General features: G+C 44.8%; 1 protein-coding gene and 1 long non-coding RNA gene across 5 annotated transcripts in view; one reads left to right on the forward strand and one right to left on the reverse strand.

Moving 5' to 3' along the window:
- The window catches only part of LOC146042709 (uncharacterized), a 175,056-nt gene that overhangs the window by 22,490 nt on the left and 139,316 nt on the right, over positions 1-13,250 (forward strand). The window lies entirely within an intron of this gene.
- The window catches only part of ADAMTS8 (ADAM metallopeptidase with thrombospondin type 1 motif 8), a 54,820-nt gene continuing 42,537 nt past the window's right edge, over positions 968-13,250 (reverse strand). The window contains exons 8-9 of the mRNA XM_083162880.1: positions 12,903-13,078; positions 968-7,896 (exon numbers count right to left, since the gene is read on the reverse strand). Coding sequence (XP_083019006.1) covers positions 7,161-7,896; positions 12,903-13,078 — 912 coding nt within the window. The 3' untranslated portion in view covers positions 968-7,160. The remainder of the gene's footprint in view (positions 7,897-12,902; positions 13,079-13,250) is intronic.

The raw sequence follows: 13,250 nt of genomic DNA on the forward strand, positions 1-13,250 counted from the left end.
GTCACACACTGTAATGTCCATTACATATAATGCCACACACCGTAATGCCCATTACAAATTACACCACACACCAGCTGCCTGGTGTTTACTGAAACACAGTGCTATCTATCTCCTTTGATCAGTGGCGTAACTACAAACATAGCAACCCCCCACCCCCGCGGGGAATCGCGATCATCTTATTACATGTGTGAAACATGAATGATGTGTTCTTATTAGAGAACATAGGGCCTTATTCTAGTTCACTCTTTCTGACAAAATCCTTCTTAGATGGACAAAACCATGTGCACTGCAGGGGGGCAGATGTAAATTGTGCATAGAAAATTAGATTTGGGTGAGCTACTTTGTTTCTGTGCAGGGTAAATACTGGCTGCTTTATTTTTACACAGCAATATAGATCTCACTTTGAAGTAAAACCCCACCCAAATCTAATTCTCTCTGCACAAGTAACAACTGCCCCACCTGCAGTGCACATGGTTGTATCCATCTAAGAAGGATTTTGTCAGAAAGAGTGAACTAGAATAAGTCCCATAGTGTCCAAGTGATGGTGGCCTGTAAAGGAGCGTACACACGGATAGATTTGGCAAAAGATCTGGGCGTTCCCGATCGATTGAAACGACCAATCGCTGAAATCGTTCCGTGTGTATGAATCCTATCGATGCCGATACACGTACCCGCCAGGAGTTGGTAGAGGTCTATAATCTTTCCTGCATGTAGAAAGATCATAGACCAATCTTTAGCGATGTGTACCAATTATTTCATGTGTATGCACAATGATTTGTACAATCGTTCCCTATTTGACGCCAAATCATTTGTCCAGGAGTTCTGAGGAAGTTGTTGACGAGATTGGATTGTTTGCTAAATCTTTCCGTGTGTATGCACCTTAAGAGTCACAGTAATGTCACACAGGGAAAAAAAGACACTTTACTACAAAATTAGAAAGTTTTATTTCAAATTTTTACATGTTTGTTCTCATTTAAAAAGCTTTACTTTATAAATTGCGTTATTTGTCACAGCCTCACATCCATATCGACAGATATAGCAGTATAAATACATTCTAGGCTCCTATTTTATCTCTGTGAAACCTATCGGACAGTCACTGATACTAGTGGGATATTGTAACGGTTAGCATTATTGCCTCACAGCAGTTCAACTCCCACTTTTGGCTGTAACTGTGTGGAGTTTGTATATTCTCCTGTGACTGCGTAGGTTTCCTCTGGGTCTATCTACCAAAATCCCAAAATATACTGATTGGTTAATAGGCTCACAACTAGAAAGTTAACCCTTGGTAGGTAAGCAGCAAGTGATGTTTGCCTCGTCCTGTTCATTGTGATTATACTGATGCTCCCACAGTAAATGATTATAAAGCCCCCCATACACGGTCCGTTTTGCCGGTCCGTTTTGTTCTTTTAAAGTACCCCTCGTATCAGATTGCATGCCTTGTGCATGCACTGCGATCCGATACGATGTGTACCTAGTACAAAAAGTATGTGCAGCACATACTTTCTGTACCGTACTATGTGATGTGCGGGAGCGCGCATCGCATAGTACAAAACGGAGCCGGCTAAAATGGAGCGTCTATGGGCTCCTTAAGTCACAATACTCCAAATGGGATCATCATATGTTTTAATTGTCAGAGAGAGCTGAGTTCATATACAGTTTCTACACTGACCAATCAGGGATTTAAGCTGATGCACTGACCAATGGCATACGTTCATACCAGGGAGAATAAAAATTCCTTATTGTGGCGATAAGGAATATTTATTTAGTTGCTGGCTGCAATAATTAATAAAACCTTGAGGATTTTTTCTTAATACAATAATAAAACTGTGAGAGATAAAGTGCCAGCCAATTAGCTTCTTCCGTACATTTTACAAGCTGTGTTTGAAAAATGACAGTTAGGGGCAGATTGGTACAATATCTTTCACAATTTAATCTTTCTCCAAGACGTGATAACACCCCCCCCCCCCAAAGTCTTCTTGTAATAATTAGTGCAATTCCTTAAAACAACTTCTGCTCTCCTTTCTTTAAGACACAGATCTGTTATCTCACATTGGGGCAGATGTATCCTTGTGAAGAGATAAAGTGGCAATAAGTAGAAATAAAGTAGATGATAATGTGCCAGCCAATCATCTATGTTTGAAAAATGACAGTTATGAGTTGATTGGCTAGTGCGTTATCACCTCCCATTTTATCTCATCACCAGGCTTAGTACATCTGCCTCATTCCGAGAATCTTCAGCTTCTGGGGGCTGCAAAGGAGATTTGAGTCAGCAGTGACAGTAGCAAATCTCTATGAAATGAGTGGAGAGTGATCTGTCCTAGTTCAACAGTCCCCTTTCTTGGGGCCCATTTGACAGCTAGAGCCTAGCGGCCACTGCCTCCAATGTCTTTGGGATTATCACCACTGGGGCTGATCCCAAAGTTTAGGGAATGTTAAAGAATGTTAAAGAAGCAGGATCTCAGATTGTCCTGAATATTGTTAGTTTGGAGGGAGAAGAGCTAGACCTCTGCAGCATTGAAGAAGATAATGCACTTGGATGACCACCTGCTATGTCCGTTACTCCTCTCAGACCAGGTCTCGATACAGAGTTTCCCACACTTGGAAGCCTTTTTGGAAATGTACTCATATAGCCCACATGTTTTCCAGCTGTTGTCTGTCAGAAACTGCATAAGCACTCCACCCAGAGGAACGTTTATCTCAGATTAACCATTGCACTAGGAATAACTGATTGGGAAACAGCCAGCACAGCTATTATAGTAGAGTATTGGTATTAATCATATTTATGGGGCTGCTTATACACCGGAGCCTCACTATTACTTCCTTACCAGTAACTCCATGAGTCCATTGTTTGTGAATTGTTACTATGGCAACAACATTGACCCTTGTTACAATATTTAACACAAAAGGGTTTTAAGCTTTGGGACATTGAAATGACTGGGGTTTTGCTAGAACACCTAGTCCCCTTCTGTAAATAAGTAGTTATTCTTTGTGATGTATGGATTTGTCCTGGAGCGCAACAGGACATGTGTCAGACTGTAACTGTAAGACATATTTGGCAAGTAGGGGATCAAGATGATTGCAAAACAAATCTATTTTAGTGTTCCCAGTAAATTCACAACAGCAGCCTTGGATGTGAGGTACTGGGGGGGAGAGTCCAGATGCCGAAACTCAGATATCTGCCCACACATCATCAGACAATAAGAGTTCCCAGCGAATGTGCCCCCAAAGGCTCAGATAGACCCAAAATATAACAGTCTGTGTGGGAGACGGCTACTGGTAACATTCAAATACAGACAGCTGGGATAAAGCTATGATCACGGGGAAGATGACTCTGCTCATCCACTTTCCTGTCCCCAACAACTTATTAGTAATCACATGGAAGATGACTCTAGTCATCTACTTTTACCGTAAATGTGCTGATCACAGAGAACAGTAGCTTGTTCTTGGCTACAAAGTGACAGCAGTGTCACACATGCCACATTTTCTCCAGGTATTTAATATAAGTATTGGGGAATTCCATCCGATATTGTAACTTATTAGTCCTCTACTGGCCTGAGCTCATTGATGGCCATGGAATAAGATATCTGCAGTTCACACTGTTATATCACTGATGGGTTGCTATGGGCAACATTCCATCTTCTATAGAACTCCCAACTTAGTAAATGTACCCCTTAATGGGGAATTTATCGAAGCTTAGAGAAAGAGAAACGGTGACAGATTTGGGGCCAGATGTACTAAGCTTCAAAAGTGATACAATTGAGAGAGATAAACCACCAGACACACAGCTCTTGTCTTACATTTCACAGGCAATGGCATATGTATTAAGCCTTAACAAGAGATGAATGCAAGGGTGATAAAGGGTGCGATGTTCTAACATCCGCAGCCCTGTATCGCCAGGCTTCGCATTCTTAATGACCGCATATTCTCTAACATATGCGGTCATTAACGCAAGGGACAGCTCTTGCAAAAAGAGCTGTCCCTTGCGATGCGGTGCCGGACTTCCGGGTTATGGATGAGTGACAGTTTGTCAGTTTTCCAGCATTTCCAAGCAAATGGTCAACTGTCATTTGCTCTCATCCATAACCATGTTTTTGTTCCAACCAGACAGATCTGCAGATAAATCTGCGTGTGTATTTCCACCTTAAGTCTTTCTTGTTTAATATATGCATATTATTTGCATAAACATCTAGGCCCTCAAACTTGGACAGTCGCAACCTGAGGACTTACAGTTGCAAATGGCCCATTGTTACTTTCTGGAGTTTTCCATTTCTCAAATGAACTGGAGATACAGCTTTTGTAAAAAAAAAAAAAAAAAATTTAAGAATGAGACTTCTCCACAGAGATGGATGGAAATAACCACTACGCAGTTGTACTCGCTCCTCTCTTGCACTTTGCCACCGTCACCAGTAGTCATCCCAGGTGAAGCGTGTACAGAAGTCTTAGGAAATGTAATGATGGGGGAAGAGTTTGCAGTTTCCTCTTTCAGAACACTAAAGGAAACTTCAATTTTTCCTAAGCTTGGCTAACAGATACCTGAATCTCCTCCACCCATTTCTCCCCGCAGGCTATACAAGGGTTCATCAGATATCTGAATACAGATCCTTATTATTTACAGTGTTCTGGAGCCAGGACAAGTGATCCAAGTAACAAAACCAGATCTTTTACTTTCTGCGCCCACTTCACCGCCCACCCATTTCCCCCACTCCTGAGCCAATCCCAGTCTCTATTCTTTATACCATGTCCAAACAATGGCCCTCAAGCTGTTTTGAAACTACAAGTCCCGTCATGCCTTGCCACAGTTTTGCTATTAGGGAATGCTAAAACTATGGGAAGGCATGCTGGGATGTGTAGTTTTACAACAGCTGGAGGACCACAGGTTGGACATGCCTGGTTTATATACTGTACAATAATGTATCTGAAACAATCTAGGGTACTCTGTCTAAGGGGGTATATTCATGAAGCAGTGAAAATAGCAGAGAATAGAGTCAGTGGAGAAGTTTCTTATGGCAACCAATCAGCTGCTACATATAATTTTATAGAATGCACTTGATAAATGTTACTTCAAAGCTGATTGGTTACTTCTCCACTGTCTCACTGCTTCATGAATGGACCTAGACCTTAGTTACAAAATATCTTAAAAGTATGGAGCCTTGGCAGACATTGTAACATAGTAATAGGACCTATGGGTGGTGACATTTGGGTCATCGTTCCGTAGTAGCTTATTGGCACTGAGGTAATGTAACTGAGCCGGTAAATGCTCTCCCAACAAGTGAGATTAATAAGAAACATCTACTGTACATCTTGTTCACATCATATCATCACTTTCCTGGATGATAAGTCAGATATCTCCAATGATGTCTATCTAGTACAAGATAAACAAATATAGGTTCAGTGTGTGATGAAACCAGGTTTACAAACACATTCTTCTCACATTGTACTGGCCCGAGGGAAAGAACACTGAAAGAATTATGCAACATGGTTGCAACATCCTGTAACACAAAGTATGACCTACTTGCAACAAAGTCCAAATGAAAAAAAAAAAAAAAAAAATAGATAATTCGGTTTTCCATGAAAAGCCATTAGACCTGTAGCTGATACAAGAGGGGGCCTGCTAATTTTTGGAGCCCAGCGATCAGGCAGGGGCGTAACTAGATATTCGTAGGCTCCATAGCAAAAGTTTGTAAGGGCCCCTTATTTAACGACTGATAAAACATATTACTTAGCCAGTAAAGATAGGCTCCCTTCAGCTCTGGGCAAAATAGCAGCTGCACCCCTTGCACCTATGGTAGTTACGCCCTTGCGATCAGGTATACACCGCCCTGCCAGAGTAAAATCCTGCCCTTTGCAAGCCTGCGCATGGCTTATCACGGTTTATGAAAAGTAACTGAATCAGGGATTCGCCTGCAAATCCATTCACAAGCCGCTGTGAGTGCAGTCTGTGCGTAGCCCAGGACTTACTCGATGGCCGCAATAAAATCAGGCTGATCAGGGCCAGAGCTGATGTCACATGCACTCCATGTGTACTAAGGGCTGTACGCATGTGCAGTCTATTATAATAACCCTGTCTGAAAATTCGCAGCCATGCAATCAGGCAAGAATAAGGCCCAAGGTTAGGTTTCTTTGAGAAGGAATTGGACGTGGAGCTCATACACAAGGTTAGATTCCTGTGGGAAGACATTGGACATAGTAGCACTTTCTCATCGCATTTCAAACCTGGGTTGTTGACGTTTTGATCCAGGTCGAGGTGCGGCATGAAAGCAGCAAACTTTATAACCCAGGTTGACCAGTTCAGCAATTCAGCCCAGGGTTATAAAGGGTTATAAGTGTGTATAATGGGTGACCCAGGTTTAATGTGAAAGTGCCGGGCCAGGTTTGGAGCCAGGTCTGACCTGTCATAGCGATGTGAAAGTGGTAAAGATAAGGTTTCTGTGAGAAGGCATTGGGCATGGGGTTGATGCACAAGATTAGGTTCCTGCGAAAAGACATTGGACATGGGGTTGATGCACAAGATTAGGTTCCTGTGAGAAGACATTGGGCATGGGGTTGACGCACATGGTTAATTTCCTTTGAGAAGACCTTGGGCATGGGGTTGATGCACATGGTTCTGCTCCTGTGAGAAGACATTGGGCATGGGGTTGATGCACGTAGTTCGGTTTCTGTGAGAAGACATGGGGCATAAGGTTGATGCACAACATTCGGTTCCTGTAAGAAGACATTGGACATGGGGTTGATGAACATGGTTAGGTTTCTGTGAGAAGACATTGGACATAGGGCTGATAACACAAGGTTAGGTATACTCTAGTGAGGTAGATTCTAGCCTGTTTCTGACACATCATTTGTGTCTCCGTTGTGCAGTTAGTCTTTAGTAGAGCAGGGCCATCTCCCGCTCCTGTCACATACTGCACATATTGCTCCTGCTGCTGCTGATGGAACCGGTACTGTCCAAAATGTGAGCTATCTTTGTGGACCAGTTGACTGCAGTACTCAATAGTGTAACCATGCATAACGCTGGACGTGATATGTGATCCTTTGGAATATGCATATATTCTATGAAAGCAAATGGTCTAAGGCCCAACAGAAGAAATATCCAGGTCCAACAGCAGCAGCAATGGGGCTAACGTTTATAGCTGCCTCTGGGCTATATATGTGCCGCAATGTCATTAGCACTCCTCCAGCATACAAGGAACTGCAATCCCTTCGGGACGTTTTCTTGGGTCACATTTGTCCTCTTCTGTCTCTTTGCCAGTGTAGTCCACACACAAGACCCTCTGTGTCCTTATTCCTTCTCCACAAGTTTGAGAACAATGCAACCAGCTGCCTACTCTCCACATTGGGCAGGGCAAGTCCCCACACGCACGAATGTCCTCAGGTCTCAGCTCTTGTGGGCAAAGGTCTGATGGTCTTCCTTCCATATCTCGGCACTCTACTGTCCTCCTTTTCCAGCCAGAACCACAACTCTTAGAACACTGAGACCAGTCTCCCAAAAACCACTGAGACATTAATAATGGTCTGAGCAAATTATGGGAGACTTTATCTTTGGTTTTTGGTCGACCATATGGCAAACTCTTAGGGATGAAGAATGTAAATTTAATTTTGGGTGGGACAGACTCTGCAACGACACGGAGGAGCTGTATAGTCAATGGTTCTGGTAGGGAGTGGAAGCTCTGGATTCTCTCCAGTGTGGTGTTGGAGCCACTGTATATCAATATTGTTCCTCTTAGATGGACATCCTGCTCAATGGAAGAAATAAAAAAATCCCCGTTTAGAAGGTAGCTTCCATCTGCTCTTTTGATTGCTAGGTAGATCCCATCATATATGATACCACGATGACTGCGTTGCTTTACATCTATGTTGGTGGCTCCAGCTGGGATGGTGACGATATCGGTGTATCCGTACCTGTTTGTAGACATGTAGCAATAATTAATGGATTTCAATGAAAGATAGATTTAGATTTAGCTTCTTGAGGAGCACTGGAGGGCTGATGGACCAATATAAGTGATAAAACTCGTTGAGGTAATTTTACGAAGATGGGAGTTCTATTGAAGATGGGATGTTTCCCACAGCAACCAATCAGATTCTACTCTTATTTATTTAGCACCTTCTAGAAGATAATAGATAGAATTTAATTGGTTGCTGTAGGCAACATCTCTTCTTCCATAGAACTACCATCTTAGTAAATTTACTCTTTTTTGAGTGATAAATCTAATTGGGCCTTATTCTGGTTCATTCGCTCGGACGCAAATTCGGAAGGGGTACTGATGTTTTGCGTATGCATTTGTATATATTGGGTGTGTGCAAACTCGGCGAGACGTCTGGTCCCCAAATTCACACTCCCAGCCTTGCGAGCAGGGGGTGGAGAGGGGTCGTGGGGTGCTGGGGCATTACCATATCTGTTCAATCTGGGCGTTCCCACTAAAATGCTGGGCGTACACATGCTAATACTGTCATGACACACGTGCAGAGGGTGGACAGCTGACATAGCCAGATGTTAGCTGCCCGCCCAATTCCCTACATTTCTTCACTCATATGTAGGGGTGGTCTGGGCCACCCTTACATATGCATGCGCCTTCGCCAACATTCGATGCTTGGCGACCATCGAAAAATGGGGGAGGTTCCCACTGGCATGCAAATGGATGTTCATGTAAAACATCTGATCGCAAGCCTTGCAAACGAATTCGGTGTGCAAATGGGTGGTGCAGGCTAACAATTCGCAAGGCACGGTTTGGGTCATTCACAAGGGTCTTATGAACCAGAATAAGGCCCATTGTGTATGATAAATGGTGCTCCAGACAATCAGCTCCCAACTGTCATTTTGCAAACACCTACCAGGAGGTGAACACATGGCACTTGGTAGCTGATTGGCTGGATCATCATTTATCACAAGGAGTTTTATCACTCAAATTTGTTTATCACCCATTGATAAATAAGATACATAGGGGGAAATTTACTAATATGGATTCGTAGAAAAAAGGTGTATTCGTAGGGAGAAATACACCTTTTTTTTACGAATTTGTATTTTCGGGATTTTCTATCCCCAAAATACAACAATTCGTAGTCCTAGGGATGGAACATTCGTATTTGTATTTACAAATACGAATGTCTACACCAGTGGTGGCCAACCTGTGGCTCTTGAGCCTCATGCGGCTCTCCCCCTTGTAAAGTGTGGCTCCTGCTCCCACTGCTGCCTACCGTCCGTCCCAGTCCCCCCTGCTGCCGGTTACTTGAATCCCTTCTCCTTCTGAGGGGAGGAGAGTGCGCATCGCGTATCTCTCCTACCCCTTACTGTGCATCCTTGTGACTGGGCCATCTTCCAATTAGAGCTCGCAGGCCAGCAGCCAATCAGGAGCCGGCCAGCAAGCTTTGATTGGTGGACGGCCCAGTCACAGGGAAGTGAGGGGGAAGGAGACGCGCAGTGTGCTGTGCTCTCCTCCCCTCGGTGACATCACAGAACTGCAGGGGGACGCCAGACTGTCCTCTCCCCACCCGGCAGCAGCAACAACAGTGAGTGCTGCTTCTGGGAAATTTGCACTGTGGGGGCATAGCAGCTTTTTGGCACTGTGGGGGCATACCAGCTTTCTGGCACCGTGTGGGGGGCATATATGTATCTGGCACTATTGTGGGCATATGTATATATGGCACTGCACTATTGGAGGTATATTTGTATCACATCCACCCAAGGGGTCAAAATAGACTACGCCCCTTTTTTTGACGCATGCGCCTTCGGCGCGCGCATGATGTCGGCTCTTTAGCTTGACTACCGATATTTTTCGGCTCTTTACCTCTGACCGGTTGGCCACCCCTGGTCTACACCATTGATAGGATACGACAGAAATCACCATTCAAAAGAATGGTGGTTCCTGATTTGCTAAGAAGCCGTATAGAAAATAAGGCTGCTTTTGTCCACGAAAATACGGCAGAAAAATAGAACACCATTTTCCTGTCGTATTCTCGTTTTAGCCTGCACGGATCAGTCAGATCCGTGCAGGCTGCGGTGTAAAAATTAATAAAATAAAAAAACGGCGTGGGGTCCCCCCCACAGCTGAAACCAGCACCAGGCTGACAGAGCCTGGAGCCGGTAATTAAAAATCAGGGAACCCGACAAATAGGGGTTCCCTGATTTTTAACAACCAGCCCCAGGCTCCTGCTCTGGGGCTGGTTCCCAAAATACCGGGGGACAAAATGAGTAGGGGTCCCCCGTATTTTAAGAACCAGCCCCAGGCAAAACCAGCCAGCAGGGTAATGCCACAGCCGGGGGGAGACTTTTTATGCAAGTCCCCCCGGCCAAAGCATTCATCCCTACCGACTAGTCAGCCTGGCCAGGGGCCCTGGGGGAGTGGGGACCCCCCCAATAAAGGGGTCCCCCCCCTCCAGGACTTACCTGACCAGGCTGAAGCCTGGTGCTGTCCCCGATGCCCCTGGGCGGTGGGCATCGGGCTGATTCAAGTGTAAAAAAAAGATTAAACTATTGTTTTTTACTGTGGCACTACAAGTGCCAGCAAGCCTCCCCAGCAAGCTGGGACTTTGAGAACCACAAGTCCCAGCCTGCTGGGCATTAAAGGGCTCGCTGGCACTTGTAGTTCCACAGTTAAAAAAATAGTAGACAAAACACACTGACACAAATTTTAAATAAAAGTTTAATACACACATCACACACACACTGATACTTACCTATCTTGATCCCGTCGGTAGGTCGCTGGCTCCGGTGTCGGCGGCTCCGGTGTCGGCGGCTCCGGGGTTGGCGTCCTGTCTGAAGAAAATCCATGGTGGACCTGTGGAAGGAAATCCTACTCACCAGGTCCTCCATGGATGGTCTTGTGTCTTCTGCTTTCTTTTCCAGGGCTTATTCCTTTATCTTCTTTCTTCTTCTTTACGCTGCCGGGCTCCCGGGACTTTCAGAGCTTCAGAGATGTTTCCTCCTCGACGTCTGGACTAAGAATGAATTCTAGCCAATCAGGAGCCGACTTTACTGGCTCCTGATTGGCTAGAATTCATTTTTAGTCCAGACGTCGAGGAGGAAATATCTCTGAAGCTCTGAAAGTCCCGGGAGCCCGGCAGCGTAAAGAAGAAGAAAGAAGATAAAGAAATAAGCCCTGGAAAAGAAAGCAGAAGACACAAGACCATCCATGGAGGACCTGGTGAGTAGGATTTCCTTCCACAGGTCCACCATGGATTTTCTTCAGACAGGACGCCGACCCCAGAGCCGCCGACACCGGAGCCGCCGACACCGGAACCAGCGACCTACCGACGGGATCAAGATAGGTAAGTATCAGTGTGTGTGTGATGTGTGTATTAAACGTTTATTTAAAATTTGTGTCAGTGTGTTTTGTGTACTATTTTTTTAACTGTGGAACTACAAGTGCCAGCGGGCCCTTTAATCCCCAGCAGGCTGGGACTTGTGGTTCTCCAAGTCCCAGCTTGCTGGGGAGGCTTGCTGGCACTTGTAGTGCCACAGTAAAAAACAATAGTTTAATCTTTTTTTTACACTTGAATCAGCCCGATGCCCACCGCCCAAGGGCATCGGGGACAGCACCAGGCTTCAGCCTGGTCAGGTAAGTCCTGGAGGGGGTGGACCCCTTTATTGGGGGGGTCCCCACTCCCCCAGGGCACCTGGCCAGGCTGACTGGTCAGAGGGCTGAATGCTTTGGCCGAGGGGACTTGTATAAAAAGTCTCCCGCCGGCTGTGGCATTACCCTGCTGGCTGGTTTTGCCTGGGGCTGGTTCTTAAAATACGGGGGACCCCTACTCATTTTGTCCCCCGTATTTTGGGAACCAGCCCCAGAGCAGGAGCCTGGGGCTGGTTGTTAAAAATCGGGGAACCCCTATTTGTTGGGTTCCCTGATTTTAAATTACCGGCCCCAGCCTGGTGCTGGTTACGGCTGTGGGGGGGACCCCACGCTGTTTTTTTTTTAATTTATTTAATTTTTCTATTTTTTTTTTACACCTTGCAGCCTGCACGGATCTGACTTATCCGTGCAGACTGCCTGTACGAATTCGTATTAGCGGCCGTATATATGGCCGTTAATACGAATTCCTATGACATCGGTGGGTTACAAAGCAGTCGTATATGACTGCTTTGTACATTCCCCTCCGGAACACGACTTTGCATACGACTGAAACAGTCGTATGCAGTCGTAGGGGAAATACCAATACGAAAAACTAGGTTTTTCATATTGGTAAATTTCCCCCATAATGTAATGTAAAATATTCTCCGGAGACACTAAGGGGGATATTTACTAAGGAAAATATGTCTAAAGAAATCGTATTTTGCACCGCAAAATACAATTTTTTAAGGTGTATTTGTATTTTCAGGATTTACTATCCTGAAAATACAATAATTCGTACTCATGGTACATTCAGATTTGTATATGGCCACCGGGGACAGCCCCAGGCTTCAACCTGGGTAGGAAAATTCTGGAGGGGGGGAATTTTCCCACTTTCCCAGGACCCCTGCCCAAGCTGACCGGTCAGGGGGTAATGTTTTGGCCGCAGGACCTTATATAATAAGTGTCCCCTGGCTGTGACATTACCCTGCTGGCTGGTTGGGCCTGGTGCTGGTTCTTAAAATATGGGGAACCCCTAGTCATTTTGTTCCCTGTATTTTGGGAACCAGGACTGTCCCTTGGGCCTGGTGCTGGTTTTAAAAAATCAGTGGAACCCTATTCAATTTTTTCCCTGATTTTTTAACACTGCAGCTGATACAAATTCGTATTTTAAAATACGCATTTTGTATTTAAACATACAAACTTGTATTTAAAATATGAATTCATATCGGCAAAAATACCATCGGAAAATGCGAATCAGTCAAATATGACTGATTAGTAAATTTTCCTCCGGAATACGAATTTGCGTATTAAGAATACAAATATTTGTATTCTTAGTAAATTTCCCACAAAATGCCTTACTTAGACTTGTTGAGTGATCCAGATATCTTCCTGCAGCTCGACCCATCTCCACCACACACTCCACACTTGTCCAGTTTATTGGAGGAATGCAGTATGTGATCACACCCAGCTTTGACGCACTGACCCTGCACACAGACAGACAGACTTTCCGGCCCACACAGAGTACCGTCCACCACCTTCCAGGGAGAACAAAGGAGAACTAAGCCAATAACTATCATGCAGGTTATCAGTTCATTAAAACATGTGCTTTCATGGTTTAATGTATTATGAATGTGTCTCCCCAGGGGGGTAGGACAGTGAGTCTAGCCCTGTAGATGACGCATTCAGGCTGATGTGAGCGGGACATTG

Source organism: Crinia signifera, chromosome 19 (assembly GCF_055691185.1).
Source record: "Crinia signifera chromosome 19, ASM5569118v1, whole genome shotgun sequence".
NCBI classification, from domain to species: domain Eukaryota; kingdom Metazoa; phylum Chordata; class Amphibia; order Anura; family Myobatrachidae; genus Crinia; species Crinia signifera.